At 36.0% G+C, this 19,889-nt stretch overlaps 2 protein-coding genes across 2 annotated transcripts in view; both read right to left on the bottom strand.

The window, feature by feature from the left end:
- Window positions 1-8,314: 8,314 nt before the first annotated feature.
- On the bottom strand, window positions 8,315-8,860 carry LOC134238478 (serine/threonine-protein kinase TNNI3K-like). The gene has a single exon (XM_062720605.1). It carries the CDS (start codon window positions 8,858-8,860, stop codon window positions 8,315-8,317), a length of 546 nt encoding a protein of 181 aa, XP_062576589.1.
- A 749-nt stretch (window positions 8,861-9,609) lies between these two features.
- Window positions 9,610-19,889, bottom strand: part of LOC134238472 (uncharacterized) — a 28,736-nt gene continuing 18,456 nt past the window's right edge. The window contains exons 4-6 of the mRNA XM_062720604.1: window positions 13,477-14,109; window positions 10,436-13,270; window positions 9,610-10,097 (exon numbers count right to left, since the gene is read on the bottom strand). Coding sequence (XP_062576588.1) covers window positions 9,610-10,097; window positions 10,436-13,270; window positions 13,477-14,109 — 3,956 coding nt within the window. The remainder of the gene's footprint in view (window positions 10,098-10,435; window positions 13,271-13,476; window positions 14,110-19,889) is intronic.

Raw genomic sequence — 19,889 nt, 5'->3', positions numbered from 1 at the left:
TTTAATTAGATCGCGCGAAATGCATTCGTAAACTGGTTCGGGGAACCAGGTTATTGTTTTAACAAGATTGTGTACTAACTATGAGTGCAGAGTATCTTGTCATGTAGTTTCGACAAAAACATCATTTTTGTTTCAAAAAGAGACATTTCATTTAAACATTAGTAAGCTGCACCTAGAAACAATCCCACGCTTCGGCAAGATCAGTCTCGCGCTGTATTGGTAAGCAAAGTTGTACATGTGATCGAAGAAATTCGGGACTATGTCATTGTGACTGGCGACTGCATGTCACCTAGAAGACGTCATAACCGTAATCATCAGCACTCAAAGATAGTAATGACAAATCTAATGTACTTTCATAAATACTATAGCCTACGTATCCATGCATGTTTGTTCTGTTTAACTGTTTATTCAAAACCAGAGTTAAATTGATGACAAAATGCTAAAAAGGCAAAATTTGAGGATTTTTTAAAATGAATTTTGGTTTACATCCAACTTTTCCCAAAATGACGATAATTTCCCAATTTGAACGGCCCCGGCCCCAGTCCCAAAAAGTGGTGTGAGAGCCCTGATTCAAGTTTCTTCAAATCATGACCCCCTGGGCAAGGGTGGGGCCGACCCTAGTTTTACAAAGGAATATATAAGAAAAATCTTTAAAAATCTTCTTCTCAAGAACCACAAGAACAGGAAAGATGAAACTCATGTGGAATCATCCACAGGTATCGAGATTCAAGTTTGTTCAAATCATGACCCCTGTGTTAAGGGTGGGGCCAAAATGGCCGACCCAAGTTTTACATAGGAATATATAAGAAAAATCTTTTAAAATCTTCTTCTCTAGAACTACTGGGCCAGGAAAGATGAAACTTATGTGGAATCATCCTCAGGTAGTGCAGATTCAAGTTTGTTCAAATCATGACCCCTGGGGCTTGGGTGGGGCCAAAATGGCGGACCCAAGTTTTACATAGGGATATATAGGGAAACCTATTAAAATCTTCTTTTCAAGTACTTCAAAGCTATGATTAGTGATATTTATATGGAATCATCCTCAGGTAGTGTAGATTCTAGTTTGTTCAAATGATGAACGCCTGGAGGGGAGGGGGTAAATTCAAGCCCGATGTGCTCAGGTGAGCGCTGTGGCCCCTGGGCCTCTTGTTGACAAAGCCAGCATGAAATGAATATAATTGGATAGATTGTTAAAAAAAATAGAAACGTTGATGTTGAATGCTGATTTTACGTAGAAAGTTGGAATATGATATAATATTTACATCCACTGAATATCTCCTTTATTTCTTAAGAAACCCATTACTGTTAATCAGTGCATGAACAACACTAGGCATTTCAACTCTATTGGTTTTTTTATCATTGGCAGTTCCATCGATGAAATATACAAAGACGAATGTATCATTTACAGAATTATAAAAATGTCTTTAATTTGGTTGTTAGTACAGGAATGAATGTCAGAGCTATTGCAGAAAATATTTTACATAACCCGCTTATGAGGGTTATGTATTTTTTCTGCAACAGCTGCGACATTCATTCCCCACTAACAACCAAAGAAAGCATTTTATTGTTTAAATAAACTGATTCCATTAAGTCAACAATATTGAGCTCAATTTATAAAAAATTATTTTTGTATTTTTTCTGTGTCATGATGATAACAATTTGGATGATGTTTTAAGTGGTAAAAATAATTTTTTTAATGAAATATGCATTATGGGAAAGACTGTGTAATGACATTTGTGGAAACCAAGGCTTAGAATTTTCATACCGTCATTATTCTCGAGTTGCTTTCAATCTCAATAAAATTGATCAAACTATCTTGTTGAAATAAATTACCATAAACTGAAGCACTAAATTACTATAAACTGAAGCACTCACATTTTTGTTAGCTTTCAAGAGAATTAAGTATGGTTATTTAACTGCTTCTTGGAACTTTCTTTGATTTTCCCTGGTTTTAGTAGATCTGTTCTTGATAAGCAAATAATGCCATGATTGTTCTTCAAGCATTTTTTATTGTGCCAAAACCTTTCAACAAGTAAAACAACCTTTAAAATATTTTTCTTTTTTTTTTACCATAACGTGTATTTTTCATATGTTGTTCATCCATACTGACTTGTGTTTCTATTTTTATTTTTAGATGCTGTACCCATCAAGGATATAGAAATATGTACAAAAGAAAAAAATAAATTAAAAAAAACCCTAATTTTTGTTTGGTATGCCAAAGCACTTTTTCAGCTTATCTGACCATAAAGCTCAAAAGGCAATAAACTTTTACATATATATATATGTATATATATATATATATATATATATATATATATATATATATATATATATATATATTAAAAACCTTTTTTACTAGATGTGTTTGTGAAACAATGATACCCTCATATGGCAGCTTGTTGCAAGGGTTGAATTTTTAGATCATTTGTGTAAAATAATGCTATCTGTATTCATTCCGCAGTGCATTGTGCTTTGTGCATTTTCATCAACATTTTCAGGTTCTTCTCTATAATTGCTCAACCAATTTTAACCTGCTCATTCATGCTGATTAATTTAGAATCGAAGAACGATTATGGAACAAATGCAATTACTTGTTTCAATTTAATGAATCTCATTTACATGAAAGTATATGTTCAAAATTGTATCAATTCTATTTGTTTGTACGAGGGCATCGTCGCAAACCACAGGTTTTGAGTCTGCAAACTTCCTCAATATGATGATAATAGAGAGAATCGACGTGAATCACCCATGGGTTACCGACAATGGTACGAGGGCTGATCCAAAAAAAATCTTCCTGAAATTTCATTGTAGTTTGATGAAAGTGAACAAAGGTGTTCAAGGCAGGTTAAAAATTCTCCAAACAATACAGATTTGTGAAGAGGGTGTAAACACAGCTCCTTAAAATTCTATACATCGGATCAAAAGCATTTTAGGAGTAAGCTTCCCCTCTGGTCACATCCGCCCTGGGCCCCATGTATAAGTCAGGTGGACGGAACACACACCCGCCCTGGGCCCTATGTATTAGTCAGGTGGACGGAACACACACCCGCCCTGGGCCCTATGTATTAGTCAGGTGGACGGAACACACACCCGCCCTGGGCCCTATGTATTAGTCAGTTGGGCAGAACACCCACCCACCCTGGGCCCGAGGGATTAGTCAGGTCGACGGAACACACACCCGCCCTGGGCCCTATGTATTAGTCAGGTCGACGGAACACACACCCGCCCTGGGCCCTATGTATTAGTCAGGTCGACGGAACACACACCCGCTCTGGGCCCTATGTATTAGTCAGGTCGACGAAATACACACCTGTCCTGGGTCCTATGTATTAGTCAGGTCTATGGAACACACACCCGCCCTGGGCCCTATGTATTAGTCAGGTCGACGCAACATTCCGTGTGGATATTCAGTTCAGATTTCAATCTTGAATTGCATCCCTGAAAGTTCTGGATGGCTTTTTTCATTTACATATTATTAGTCAATGAAAAAGAAGACGTTTACACCTTGTCATAATGGATTAAATGAATCAGATCCATGTTAAAGTCGCGTATTAAAAGATCGAGGGGCAATATGTAAACAGTCTATCCTTCTGTGTTCAATAATCCAGAAGTGAAAAAAAAATTAGATTACACGATCAGTACGTAATGGTCCCTGTCGACAAAGCAGGTAACAACATGGTCTTCGTTTGTAAGTTTCATTATTATAGAAGAGCTTGGATTTAATTCTACAAGTGGTACTCTTCTTCTACCCAGACTTCCTTTTCTAAGGAAGAAATTCTTCAAAATCATGTCAGTTTTAAATATTTTTGATATTCCACAGAGCCAAAATGAATTTGAACGACCTTGTATATATTGGATTCCGAAACTTAGTTCATAAAAATCCTTACAAACAGATATATTGCGGATTCCAGTAAATGTTCAACCAAGCCTCTTTCGTTACTCCTCACTAAGATATTGACAATGGTGAAGGAAAAACTTCGAGTACTGTGCAATAATATATTCAAAAAGTGGTGTGAATCAGATGTGGATACTGTATAATTCCAAAGAACTTTTAAACAATTTGAAATCACAAGAACTTACCAAAATCAACAGCTTAAAAACTTACGACTTAACAGATTTATACACAATCAATCCCAACGATAAATTAAAGTCCAGGCTTTTTGATATCATTGACAGCTGCTTTTTAAATAAAAATAAACTCATAAATATACTTAACTGGTCATTGGCAAAATTATTTTATTAGCTCACCTCAACGGAGTTGGGGAGCTTATGTAATACCCTAGGCGTCGGCGTCTCATAAGGTCAAGTTTTATTTGAAGCAGTTTTCTTTTTAAGTACCTCTATGTCCTATATTGATTAGACATGCATGGAAGATGTTTCTAGTGTGTTTCATTGTACCAGTCACAGTTTCAGATACTGCAATTTCAGCAAAGGAATGACTAGATTAATGTTCTTGGAGCAGATTAACATTTTTGTTGCAGTTTTTGGTGTAGGTCTCATTTCCGAATACAAATCCTTTGTTGACCAAACTTGCATGAATGAAACATCTTAGGATGCATACTACCAGACTTGTTTCGGATGCTGAATCTAACCTACATTTTCTGGAAGAGTGAACAGGTTAAAGTTTTTGGTGCAGGATTAATTTCCAAGTCACTTTGAGCCCTACAATAACCAAATTTGCATCTTAGGGTGCATTCTACTAGACTGGCTTCGGATGCTGAATCTGACCTATATTTTCCGGATAAGTGAAAAGGTTATTTTTTTTTAATACAGGTTCATTTCCAAGTAACTTGGAGCTCTATGTTGAGCAAACTTGCATGGATGATATATCTTAGGATGCACACTAATGGACTTGCTTCAGATGCTGAATTTGACATGCATTTTCCAAATAATGGACCTCGTAAATGTTATGGATGCAGGTATATTACCAAGAAACTATAAGGCTTATTTAAACCACACTTCCACAAATGATGCATCAAGGGATGAAAACTCTCAAACTTGCTTCAGATTCTGGATTTTAATGACGTTTTCATGATGAAGAACTAGTTTGAAGTTTTTATATAGGTCTATTCCAAAGCATTAAATCAAAATTGCATGGATTTGCATTTTTTATGCACACTTTTTGTGGGCAATTGTGTGACTTTTTTTAAAAACAATATTTTATTTACTGATGTTATTGTGAATTGTCAGACTTTGCCTTACTTCAAGACAGCATTTGTTAAGGTGAGCTCTGTAATCTCTGATTACCTATGTACAAAAAATTCTGATTGCACGCACACGTACTCTGAAGTTGACATCAAAGAAATGCTTGAATTTCTGATTGACATTATCTGTGTGGTGTTTGGAGACCAGGTATTCCAACAATCGATTGGATTTCCCATGGATACAAATTGCGCTCTGTTATTAGCAGACCTATTTTTTTTTATATTCATATGAAGCAGAATTTGTGCGAAATCCCATGCGTGAAAAGAAGAAAACACATGCTGTTGCCTTCAACTCGACATATCGACGACGTATTGTCAATTAACAATGGTAATTTCCATTCCTACGTAGATACTATATATCCTGGTGAACATGAGATAAAAAATACCACAGAGTCTGACAAATCTGTTTCATACTTGGATGTTTCACATCAAAAGGAAGTTAATGGTAATCTAACAACATGTTTCACATCAAAAGGAAGTTAATGGTAATCTAACAACCAAGCTATACAATAAACGTGATGACTTTAAATCTTCTATCGTCAACTTCCCTTACTTATGCAGCAATTTACATTCTTCACCTGCATACGGAGTATCTCAGTTGATTCAATATGCAAGAACATGCTCTACGTATGAGGAATTTCTAAAACGAGGTAGATTATTGACAAGCAAGTTTATGAAACAAGAATATCAACAGTTTTGAGGCATCATTTCGTAAGTTCTTTGGTCGATATGATGACCTTTTCAGCAAATACAATTTATTGAGTCAAATGATTCACTGACGTTTTTCATACCAATTTATTAGTCCATTATTCATAAAATGAATTGACGGTTGATTTTCCGTTATTTCATTTCATGATATTGACATGGAGCATACACCGGATGTGACTGTTCAGCAGGGGATGCTCACTCCTCCATGGCCCCAATCTCACCTCTGATGTTTCGGAGAGGTCCGTGTTTGCTCTGCTCCTATTTTGTATTGTTTTATGGACTCTGAGATTGAATACTGTTCGTTATTTCCATATCCCTTTCAAACGGCTTCAAGGAAATGCTTCGATCTCTTCACAGCACATCACTATTAAATTAAAAGAATATAAGTAGTTAAAAATGTGTCAGAATAATTATTAGAAATTATGCCTGGCTGTAGGACCCAGGGAGGGGGAAAGGGTTGGGGGCGCCCCCTCATAATTTTGTCGATATACTCAGTTCAAGGTATTGGTAAAAATCTTATTAAATATTGGACTCAGTGCTATCAAGGAAAGAATTAGAAACTATGTTACTTGGTATAAAAATGATTCCAGACTAGTTGTAAACGAAATACTAATAAATGTAGGATGAAAGATAAACTTTGATGTATTGATATTGGGCCATACAGAAAAAATACTTTAGGGATACCTTTTTCAAGGAACTCGATTTTTTGGGGTGTGTTTTTGAAATTAGTATCTCGCCATGTTTGCTCCATTGATAAGGTACTTATCTTGATTAAAAAAAAAGATAAATAAAAACATGAAAGATTGACAATATCCGTAAGAAATTTTGAACATCCCTCATTTATTTCAATGCAGATAACAGTAACAGCAACAAAAACATATAAAACACACACACACACACACCCTCACACACCCTCACCCTCACACACAAAAACAAATTCAGGTTTTTAATAATACACAAGTTTACATATATAATATAAATAGTTTAAAATAAAATTTTAAACTTTCAAACACGAATAAATAAATAATAAAAAAATTCTTAATAATAATAAAAAAGATTGGAAAAAGTGACACAAGCATCAAGACATCATGCATGGTCCATGTCATTTTTGGTAAATAAAGATTCCAGGGATATTAAAAATAGAAGACACGTGATACCAAAGTATTAACCCAGTGTCAAGTAGAATTGAACAAATGGTTATACTGTATTGATTATTTTTATTAAAATTTGTTAAACAGTGGATGAACATTGAACAACATGTACAATGTGCAAACTAAATTTTCTTATGTAAATATTTATGTACATTGAAATACAATGAAGAACAAATATAAATCTATCATTCACAAATCTAAATACTCAAAAACATGTTTATTAAAATAAGTGTAAATAGCTTGGATGATAAATATAAACTGAGGTTTTCCAGTCTAATCAAATAACATGAATCCACACAAGATATTATTTTATCCCAATTACGTCGTAGTAAATAATGCTAAGTTTTATACACCAATACACGTTAATGTTCATCCTATAATATATAGTATAAATAAAACATTTGAACCCTATCAAAAATTACTTTTCATTGTTTTACAAAAGGTTTATGGTAATATGTACGCTCATAGTAATTAAGTCTTAATACTATATGTATATGGAATTCTGTAAATTTTCTACACAGAGTATCGTCTTACATGTTTCTTCACCTCCTTGATCACTCTTGTGTACTTAATCACTTCATATTTCCTCCCCTCATCCTTACAGTACCAACTCACCAGTTGTCGTATCCTCTCTAGAACAGACACACCCTCTCTGCCTAACTCAAAATCATACTCTCTGTCCAACACGGAATCATACTCACTGTCTGACACTGAATCAGAATTATACTCACTGTCTGACATGGAATCATACTCTGTGTACTTCACTCTGACATTGACATCCGCCCCCGCCTCCAGGAGGAACTTCACCCTATCCACCAATCTGTTGTCAAAATAACACTCATCAATCAGTGTAAACAGCAGGGGTCTCACATCATAATCATACAGCTGTATCCACTGATTGACATCCAGACCCACACGTAACAGATACTCTAAACCCTTACAATCACTTTCTATGATTTCCTTATATAAATCTCCCTCGTCCTCCATACGCCACACTCTTCTCCGTGTCACCACCACATCATCCTTAAAATTAGTCATGACGTCACCGTGTCTAATGTCTACCAAACACTCAAACAAATGTAACCTCAGTCTAGCTAACTGACTTTCATTCTCTGTTCTTATTAATTGCTTTACAGAACCAATTTCATTCCTAATTAATGCAAGATAGAATGTTGATATACCTTGTTTATTTCTGATAGTTGAATCTGCACCATAAATATCAAACATTCGTAGTATAACAGGAATGAAAGTTTAATGTGTGTTTACAAAAGCGTGATAGAGAGGGGTATTTCCTTTCTTATCCTGCATATTAACATCGCTCCCTACATCTAGCAGGATTTTCGCTATATTCAAATATCCACTTGTACATGCTGACGTCAGTGGTGTATCAACCTTTCCATGTAGATTAACATCGGCACTTTTCTGTAGTAACTCTTTTACTACACTCACATGTCCACGACCACATGTTGCAGTCAGTGGTGTATCAAAATCATCTTGTAGATTAACATCAGCACCTTTCTGTAGTAACTCTTTTACTACACTCACATGTGCAAGATCCCATGCTGCAGTCAGTGGTGTATTAAACTCATCTTTTAGATTGACATCAGCTTCTGCCTTTAGCAACTCCTTCACTATACTAAAATTTTCACTCTTAATTGCTGCTGTGAGCGGTGTGAAATGTTCACCATGAGGATTAACATCAGCTCTTGCCTTGAGAAGCGTTTTAACTATATTTATATATCCACTATCACATGCTTGTGCCAGTGGTGTAAAAGATTCATAGCGGGGCGGCTCCATTACTCCATAACCGAGTCGTATACTTTTCATTAATTTATAATATTTACTTTGGTCGGCCATTTTGGCCCAGCCCTACCCCTGGGGATCATGATTTGAACAATCTTGAATCTACACTACCTGAAGATGCTTCCATGTAAATATGATCAATTATGGCTTTGCTATTCTTGAGAAGAAGATTTTTAAAGAATTCTCCTATATGTTTCTATGTATAACTTTGGTCGGCCATTTTGGCCCCGCCCTACCCCTGGGGGTCATGATTTGAACAAACTTGAATTTACACTACCTGAGGATGTTTACCCATAAGTTTCATCTTTCCTGGCACAGTGGTTCTTGAGAAGAAGATTTTTAAAACATACCACCAAATTTTCATTAATTACCAATTATCTCCCCTTGAATAAGGGCGTGGCCCTTTATTTGAACAAACTTGAATCCCCTTCACCCAAGGATACTTTGTGGCAAGTTTGGTTGAAATTGGCCCAGCGGTTCTTGAGAAGAAGTCGAAAATGTGAAAAGTTTACAGACAGACGGACAGACAGACAGACGGACAGACAGACGCCGAGAAAAAATGTGATCAGAAAAGCTCACTTGAACCTTCGGCTCAGGTGAGCTAAAACCATTCCAAAGTAATTCATTCGAACCCTATATGATGAAAAATTATCCTAACGCGTTTAACATTTAGCGTCAAAGAAACATTTATATATATGTAGTAAATATATTTTGTATACTGACGTACACGTTATGTATATTTTTCACACAGAGTATCGCCTCATGTGTTTCTTCGTCACATTAAGCACGTTTTTGTAGTAAAGAAATGCATTTCTATCCGACTTAAACTTACTTAACTCACTCACCAGTCGTTTAATCCTCTCTAGAACAGACACCCCCTCTCTTTCTAACACAGAATTGTACTCTCTGTACCTCACTCTGACATTGACATCCACCCCCGCCTCCAGGAGAAACCTCACCTTATCCAATAACCTGTCTGTAAGCATCAAAGCATAGCTCTCGTCAATCAGAGTAAACAGCAGAGGGCTTCCTTCAGATTCATAATTATCAAAATACAGCTGTATCCAATGATTGACATCTAGACCCACACTCACAAGATGCTTTAAAACCTTACAATCATCTAATAGGAATACATTATATAAATCTCCCCCTCTCCTCATACGCCATACCCGTCTCCGTGTCACCACCACATCATCCTTACTATCAGTCATCACGTCACTGTGTCTTATATCTACCAAACACTCAAACAAATGTAACCTCAGTTTATTTAACTGACTTTCATTCTCTGTTCTTAATAATTGTTTTACGGAACCAATTTCATTTCTAATCAATGAAATATAGATAATTGATATACCTTCTTTATTATTGATAGTTGAATCTGCACCATAGAAGTCAAACATTCGTAGTATAACAGGAATGAAAGTTTTATGTGTGTTTACAAAAGCGTGATAGAGAGGAGTGTTTCCTTCCTCATCCTGAATATTGACATCGCTCCCTGCATCTAACACTTCTTCGCTATATATATATACCCATTTTTATATGCAGCTGTCAGTGGTGTATCGTACTTACCTTGTAGATTGATATCAGCTCCGGCCTTCAGCAACTCTATCACAATACTTGTATGACCCTTATTACAAGCTGCTGTCAGTGGTGTATTAAACTCTCCTTGTAGATTAACACTAGCCCCTGCCTTCAACAGCTCCACCACAATACTCATATGTCCACCATAACAAGCCGCTATGAGTGGTGTATCACATTTATCTTTTAGATTAACATCCGCCCCTGCCTTTAGCAGTTCATCCACTATACTCATATATCCACCTCTACATGCAACTGTCAAAGGTATGAAATATTCGTTCTGGGAATTAACATCAGCCCTTGCCTCAAGCAGTGTTTTTACTACATTCAAAAATCCACCAATACATGCCACTGTCAGTGGTGTATAAAACTCAACAAATGCGTCTTCGAACTCCTTCCCTACCTTCTTATGTATTTCTTGCTGTAACTTACGACATCTACCCTGTGAATTGACATCAGCTCCTTCGAGTAGCAGCTCTTCTACTACCTCTTTATGTCCACCTCCACATGCTGCTGTCAGTGGTGTGTAATACTGACTTTGCAGATTTACAATAGCTCCCGCCTCTAGCAGATTCATTACAATACTCGTATGTCCACTCTCACATGCTGCTGTCAGTGGTGTATCAAGTATATTTCCTTGATTAACAACAGCCCCTGCATTAATCAGCTCTTCAACTGCATTTATATGTCCACATCTACATGCTGCTATTAGTGGTGTATCATATTGACCTTGTGTATTGACAATAGCTCCCGCATTTAGCAGATCCTTTACAATACTCGTATGTCCTGTTTTGCATGCTGCTGTCAGTGGTGTATCATACGTACCTTGTGGATTAACATCAGCCCCTGCATCTAGCAGTTCCTTCTCAAGACTCTTATACCCACCTCTACATGCTGCTGTCAGTGGTGAAAGAAACTTACCTTGTGGATTAACATCAGCTCCTGACATTAATAGCTCCTTTACTACACTGGCATATCCACCATTGATTGCAACTGTTAGCGGTGTAGCTATTTTACCCTTTGGATTGTTAAAAACCCGTGCCTCTATAAATGCCTTATCTGAATTTTTATGCCCAGTGTCAGCTGTCAGTTGTGTATGATATTTACCTTGTAAATTAACATCAGCCCCTGCCTCTAGCAGCACTCTTACTACATTTAGATGTCCACCCTCACATGCACCCATTAGTGGTGTAAGATACTCAGCTTGTAGATTAAAATCTGCCCCTGCTTTGAGCAGCTCCTTCACTATACTTATATATCCACCCTTACATGCTGCTATCAGTGGTGTATCATTTACACCTTGAAGGTTGGCATCAGCCCCTGCCCTGAGCAACTCCTTCACTATATTTATAAATCCATATTTACATGCTACTATCAGTGGTGTAACATCAGCACTTTGGTGGTTTACATCAGCCCCTGCCCCCAGCAACACCTTCACTAAAGTTATACATCCCTTTTTACATGCTGCTGTCAGTGGTGTATCAAAATTACCTTGTGCTGAATGAAAAACATCTTTTGGATTGACTTCAGCCCCTGCACCTATCAACTCCTCCACTAAAGTTATACATTCCTTTTTACATGCTGCTGTTAGTGGCGTATAATAACCGTCCGGTAGGTTGACATCAGCCCCTGCCACCAGCAACTCCTTCACTATACTTATATATCCACCATTACATGCTGCCGTCAATGGTGTATAAAAGGCACCTTGTTGATTGACATCAGCTCCGGCTTCTATAAGCTCCTTCACTACACTCTTATGTCCACCATTACATGCTGCTGTCAGTGGTGTATAACACATATGTTGTGGAGTAACTTCAGCCCCTTCCTTTATCAGCTCCTGCACTACATTCAGATGTCCACCCTCACACGCTCCTGTAAGTACTCTGTCACCTAACATGTATTTGAACTCTATATCTGGAAAGGTCTTATAAATTGTGTTTATTTTCATATATTCAATAAATATTCTCACGGTTTTTAAATCTCCATTATAACAACTCAGAAAAAGTAAGCGCTGATGTTCAGATATGGATCCATCAATGTCCAGGTTTCTGAATGACCATGTATTTTCTATTTGATAATTCAATGCATTATTCTTATTCCCTTCTTTTGGTGGATTAATAAAATCCGAATTAAAAGAATTCAAAAAGAGTCCAGACTGCGTCTTTTCGAGCAGCTTTGTTTTATCAAAAATATATCGTAGGATCGAACTGTGTCCGTAATAAACCACCCAACTAATAACCCTGACGCTGTATTTTCTTGTAACAATATTCTCATTCACCAGCACTTCTTGTCTGTACCATTCCCTGTTCCTCTCCTCCCTCACACGCTCTCCTTTACTCACAACCTTAGACACGTCTTTCTGTACAGACAGAAATAAAGACTCTAACTCTGTGTAAGACTTGGTCTTTAACACCTTAATGAAAGCCTTACAAACCTTAGGATGTTTCAGAACCTTATTCATAAAAACATCATACAGCTCCATATTTTCTATATCCCTGTACAAACGCTCTGCTAACATTGGGTACTGATCCTCTCTTAACCATATGAAGAGTTCTAATGAGTCCTGGATTGTTTCACTACTTAATGTTTCCTGCTCCTCAGCACTAAATTCTTCATTGTCATCTTGCTTATATTCAACCTCCAACTTTTCTTTACATTCTTGTACTTTCACGTTATTAGCAATGTAACTACTGCTAATATATTGCAACAAAAGATCTGGAAACTGACATCCATAATGATACGCAAGGATTTCAAAGACAGAGTCATGAATAATGGTGTACTCAGTACCACAGAGTTTTGTGTATGTACCCTCCATAGCTGCCAATGCTTTTCCAAATTTAAATGTATCAGTGTTACTTTCAACTTCACAACTTTCCAATACTTTTGATTTCATTTCCTGGAAAACATCGTTTTCTGTGTTTTTCAATGTTAATATTTCTTTTGATGGTTTTTTTCATTCAACATGCACAAGACCAATGTAGCATAGCACAAACAATTTCGTCCTTTCATTTCATTGAATTGTTCTAAAATACATTCTGCTGGACAGGTAAAGAACCTTTCAACATTGCTCTTAAATTTCTCCTCTTTTGAGTATAGTTTACATAATAGAGGAAACATATCTAATGTTTTTCCAAGTAATGTTGGGGACAACAAATCTTTATCCAAGCCATGTTTCTGAAGAATCGCTTTTTTGTCTTTATCATTCAATGCATTTTCGGGACTATGCATCTTAATTGTGTTTGCCTCATTTACGAAAAATGATTTGTAACATTCATTAAACACGGCTTCCCTACATGACATTAATACCTTTGTATTTCTATTGGACGGATCTGAAATTCTTTTTTCATAATCTATCAATGGCTCTAACTTTTGTTTTTGCAGACCTAAAACACCTACCACATCATCAATGACAAAAACCTGTGGATGACGAGAGTCAGAATAATCTTCAATCTTCCTGATGTCTATAATGGGTACGACCTCGTACTCTTCCTTCTGGAGTATCAGGGCTATGTGATGAATCGTTGCCGATTTTCCAGATCCTGGGACACCAACAAATGTCATGTAAGATTGACTTCTGACTTGATCCAACATTGCAGGGAAACCGTGGCTTTCACTGTAAACCACATCCTCCTCTTTCCATCGTATGACATCTTTTTCAAAAACATCTATAAAAAATTGTTACGGCAAGATATTTTATAATTTTTTTTACCTTGTCAGTTATATAATTACTCGCATTTCATAGTAATTAAACGTTTTACAAGTGTTGCAATTTAAGGATTTCTGTAGAAATTTAAAAGTTTCTAGATTTGAAAATCAATTATGATTTAACCATAGATTACATTGTCACCTAAATTTTCAAAACTTTCTAATTTAATTGATAAAGCCGATTCACATGTTGAAAATATCCATATTTTCATTTACCCGTGCTTTCACCTAAATTGTATCTTTAAAGAAATTTTCGATCTGAATAATGTTATATATATATTTATAAATGTTAACGTATTGTGAATCCATTGCTGTATAATTCATAACATGAATAAAATAATCGGATTCCTGAAAGTTGAACTTTAAAATCTGAAATACACTCCTTGTTCAGTTTATAAATGCTTGATATTGAAACGTATAATAAGAACAAGATTGTAAAAAGGTAAATTAGGATCACTGCATTTTTATAACAAAATTAATTTATCCCACCTCTGATCTGATCCCACCTCTAATTTGATCTGATGTTTGCTCTCCTCTTATTTTGTATTGTTTTATGGACTTTGATATTGAATACTTTTTTCGTGAATTTTCATAATTGATTAAAATTTCATATTTTTGGGAACATTTTTTTTTAATATTTAATCTTTTCAAACCAGCGACAAATAATGTTTGTTTGTTGTCTAATGTCTCTCTCGAGGATTCTTCACTCATTTGGAGACACTACCATTTGTCGGTGGAGGGTTGCAAATTTAAACCTATACTTGGCTCTAAGGTCCCTTGAGCAGGGAGGGATCTGTTTCATGCCAATACGTACTGCGACATGGGACCTCTGTTTATACGGTCTTATTGAAAGGACAGCCCCTATGTCTTGTAGTGGATTTGAAACCAAGATATAAGGGTCAGCTTCCTATGCTGCGACTCAGGAGAAGACGCTCTAAGAACTGTGCCATGCGGGCGACTGAGACAAATAACGTTAATTATCAAGAAAAAAAATCTTTTACAAATTTACATATGCAAGAGCAAAAAATAATTCTTTTACAAATTTACATATAAAAGAGCACTGGCCACGGTAGCCTTGTGGCAGAGCCTTCGCCCGGGTTCATACCTAAAACGTAGACAAAGGTAGTGACTGTTCCTTTGCCAAGTGCTCAGCATTAAAAGTGAAAGTTATGGGTCTTTCGATATGAGCTAAAGAACTCTCCCTGGGTGCCCAATAGGTTTAGTCTGCATCATCCATACACATGCATTTACCTCCACAAACTGTTTGTGGAGGTAAAAACAAACGTCTGGATGATGCAGACTAAACAAGCATTCTGAGAGTATTGCATAAGCAATACATGTCCCCTACCGGGTTCCCCTTTTTCTTCAGGATGTCATTTTATAATATACAAAAGTCATGTCCAAGGTAAAACTGAAAGATTTTCAAGTTGTAAATGCCTTAAATCTAATAAAAAAATAAACATTAAGACGACAATTCAACTCATTTATCCATCGTCTTTTCCTCGCTTCATATTTTTGTCGACAATCGGAAGTTAGCGCAGTTCGAACCCAATCTAAATTAAACGATTATGAAAAATATTCAAAATGCCATAATTCTGTCAGAAATCAATGAAGCGAAACGAAATTCAAACTTGATCTGTAACTCATTAAGATTCACTCACTTACCAAAATTCAGCTCAATATCTGCAAGCGTTTAGAAAAAAAGTTTGGAAAACCAAGTGGGAATGTAAAATATTCAAAATGCCATGATTCTGTCAAAAATCAATGAAGCGAAACGAAATTCAAACTTGATCTGTAACTCATTAAGATTCACTCACGTACCAAAATTCAGCTTAATATCTGCAAGCGTTTAGAAAAAAAGTGCGGAAAACCAAGTGGGACAGACTGACGGGGACAGACAGACGGACGGACGGACGGACGCAGAGGAAACCTATAGTCCCCTTCGGTTTCACCGGTAGGGGACTAATAAAGATCTAAATTTGAAGCCCTTTACCTGGGTACGGTAATGTCTCTATATGATTGAAAAATTCTTAAGATGGACGTTAAACAATATACAATCAATCAATCAATATACGATAGCAAAAAAGGTAGATTTTATAATTTCTTATCTCTTGGAATGTTTTGATTCAAAGAGAAAGGGAGATAATCGAATACTTTCGTTTGTGGTAAATTTAAAAACAGAGAGTGACAGTCGTTTCTAATAACTGATTCAAGACAATTGAAGATGTCCACCAATTTTGGAGCTTCTGTTTAGTAAGTGGATTTATTAAAATCAATTACTAATGCCGAAAACACATTAAAAGATACCCAAAATGATTATTTATCATTTGCTGCAGTTGGTGTGACGTCACACAGATTGTCAATGGCCGCTGGTTGTAATAAGGATATGGAAATAACGAACAGTATTCAATCTCAACGTCCATTAAACAAATATACAAAACAAGAGCAGAGCAAACACGGACCTCCGAAACATCAGAGGTGGGATCAGGTGCCATGGAGGAGTGAGCATCCCCTGCTGACCGGTCACACCCGCCGTGTGCTCATTGTCATAATCAGGAAATAACGGAAAAAATCCGTAAACGAGATGTGAAAAAGTATGATTATAAAGATAATTTATGGTAGTTGAATGGTAAAAAATGTTAGGAATTACTTACTGGACACTCGGAAGTTGTATATATATATATATATATATATATATATATATATATATATATATATATATATATATATATATATATATATATATATATATATAGATAGATAGATAGATGGATCGATAGATCCCGGGCATATATTGTTTTTGTCCTGTCTGTTTGTCTGTTTGTCTGTTTATCTGTTTGTCTGTTTGTCTGTTGTCAACTTTAACCTTGGCCATAACTTTTGAACAATAAGAGATAGAGACTTCATATTTGGTATGCATACTCACCTCATTAAGTCCATTCAAATGACATCAAGGTCAATGACCTTGTGACCTTGACTATGACCTATATGCTAAAAATAGATTTTTTGAACTTTCTTTCCGCCGGGCGCATAGTGTTTCACAAACACATCTTGTTTACCTCACTGTCTTAGACTAGATCAGTTTTGAATAAACAGTTCAAGATATATTAATCAAACTTCATATGCTAATACATACTGATGAGAGCTATTATTGCATTAACTTATTTTGACCTTGAATTTTCTTTTGACGTTGACCTGACTTTTTAAAATTTATCTAAGTTTCAAATAAACCATTAATTATATTTTTATCAAAATTCATATGATAATAGTAAATTCACACTGATGTAAGCTTTTCAGCTAGAACAACATTTTGACCACAACCTTTCCTTTGACCTCTCTTTTCTTAAAACAAAGTGTTAAGCTCAGTTTCATTAAATCATTCAAGATATTTTTTATCAAACATAATAAGCTAATATGTATTAGTGAGAGCTATTCAGCTGCATCAAAAACTTCATCTTGCACATTCCTGTGACCTTGACCTCCCTCCTCTTTAATATGTATTTTGCTTAGTTTTTAAGAAATAATTTAAGACATTTTTATGTTAACATGCACTTATACATAATTTGATGAGAATTTATTATCTATATCCAATTTATTTATATTTTAGATTCATTTCTAAAAAAAAAACTGTTTAAGATATTTTCATTAAACTTTATACACAAATATAAATTTTAGTTTTTAGTTTTTAGCTCACCTGAGCCAAAGGCTCAAGTGAGCTTTTCTGATTATATTTTGTCTGGCGTCTTTCTGTCTGTCTAGCTGTCTGTAAACTTTTCACATTTTTGACTTCTTCTCAAGAACCACTGAGCCATTTCAACCAAACTTGCCACAAAGCATCCTTGGGTGAAGGGGATTCAAGTTTTTTTTTTTCAAATGAAGGACCCTGCCCTCATTCAAGGGGAGATAATTGGGAATTAATGAACATTTGGTGGCATGTTTTAAAAATCTTCTTCTCAAAAACCACTGTGCCAGGAAAGATGAAACTTATGGAGTAACATCCTCATATAGTGTAGATTCAAGTTTGTTCAATTCATGACCCCTGGGGGTAGGGCAGGGCCAAAAGGGCTGACCAAAGTTTTACATAGAAATATATAGGAAAAAACTTAAAAAAAAACTTCTTCTCAAGAATGACAAAGCCATAATTCATCAAATTTATATGGAAGCATCCTCAGGTAGTGAAGATTCAAGTTTGTTCAAATCATGACCCTGGGGGTAGGGCGGGGCCAAAAAGGCCGACCAAAGTTTTACATAGAAATTTATTGGAAAATTCTTTTAAAATCTTCTCAAGAATGAAAAATCCATAAATCATCATATTTATATGGAAGCACTACAGGTAGTGTAGATTCAAATTTGTACAAATCATTTTAGGAATAAAAGGAAACACATCTTTAAAGTTCTTCTTTTCAGGAACACCAAGAGCATGATTAATATGGAAATATTCTCAAGAGGTGTAGATTCAAGTTTGTACAAATCATGACCACCAGGGTTAGGGAGGTGCCATATTTTTCCAGCCCCTTTTTGCCATCTATATGAAAATTCAAATTTTGAAACCATTTTACACATACACAAAACAAACCATTCATTTTCTAAATGATCATGGTTTAAAACTATAGCAGCATAAGATATTAGGGAAGTTCTTGAAAGCAGGGTGATAAAAAATGTCAAATATATGTAAAAAAAAATATATAAAAATTCAACCTCGATTTGATCCCCATCCCCCAACCCCCCGGGCAAAAATGAAAATTCCGAAACCTTACTGCACATCTACATGACGCCATCAACCATCTCTCAAAAGATGATTAGGCTGCTGAGTAAAATGTAGAAGGAGTTCAGGGAAGAAGAGGCTTTTTGTATAAAAAATGTAATTTTTCGACCCCCATTTGATCCCCCGAGGAAAAATTAAAATTCCGAAACCTAACTGCACATCTACATCACACCACCTACCATCTCTCAAAAGAGGATTAGGCTGCTTAATAAAATGTAGGAGGAGTTCAGGGAAGAAGATGCTTTTTGTATAAAAAAAAAAGTTATTTTTCGACCCCCATTTGATCCCCCGGGGCAAAATCAGAATTCCGAAACCTTACTGCACATCTACATGACACCCCAACCATCTCCCAAAGGATGATTAAGCTACTGTGAAAAATGTAGGAGTTCAGGGAAGAAGGGGCTTTTTGTATAAAAACATCATTTTTCGACCCCCATTTGATCCCCTGGGGCAAAATCAAAATTCCGAAACCTTACTGCACATCTACATGACACCACCCACCATCTCTCAAAAGAACATTAGGCTGCTGAGTAAAATGTAGAAGGAGTACATGGAAGAAGGGGCTTTTTGTATAAAAAACGTCATTTTTCGACCCCGAATTGATTCCCTGTGGCATAGTCAAAATTCCGAAACCTTACTGCACATCTACATGACTCTACCTACCATCTCTCAAAAGATGATTAGGCTGCTGAGTAAAATGTAGAAGGAGTTCAGGGAAGAGGGGCTTTTTGAATAAAAAAAACGTCATTTTTCGACCCCCATTTGATCCCCCGGGGCAAAATCAAAATTCCGAAACCTAACTGCACATCTACATGACACCACTAACCATCTCCCAAAGGATGATTAAGCTACTAAGAAAAATGTAGGAGGAGTTCAGGGAAGAAGGGGCTTTTTGTATAAAAAAAAAAACGTCATTTTTCGACTCCAATTTGATCCCCCGGGGCAAAATCAGAATACCGAAACCTTACTGCACAT

The sequence above is a fragment of the Saccostrea cucullata genome, unplaced genomic scaffold (assembly GCF_032062105.1).
Source record: "Saccostrea cucullata isolate Sc308-1 unplaced genomic scaffold, CSIRO_AGI_Scuc_v1 ctg279, whole genome shotgun sequence".
In the NCBI taxonomy this organism is placed as follows: domain Eukaryota; kingdom Metazoa; phylum Mollusca; class Bivalvia; order Ostreida; family Ostreidae; genus Saccostrea; species Saccostrea cuccullata.
This window is presented reverse-complemented; position numbering and strand designations above follow the sequence as displayed.

Coding starts and splice junctions, on each gene's coding strand:
- LOC134238478 (XM_062720605.1), bottom strand. CDS start 8,860: ATGGAGCCGCCCCGCTATGAATCTTTTACACCACTGGCACAAGCATGT.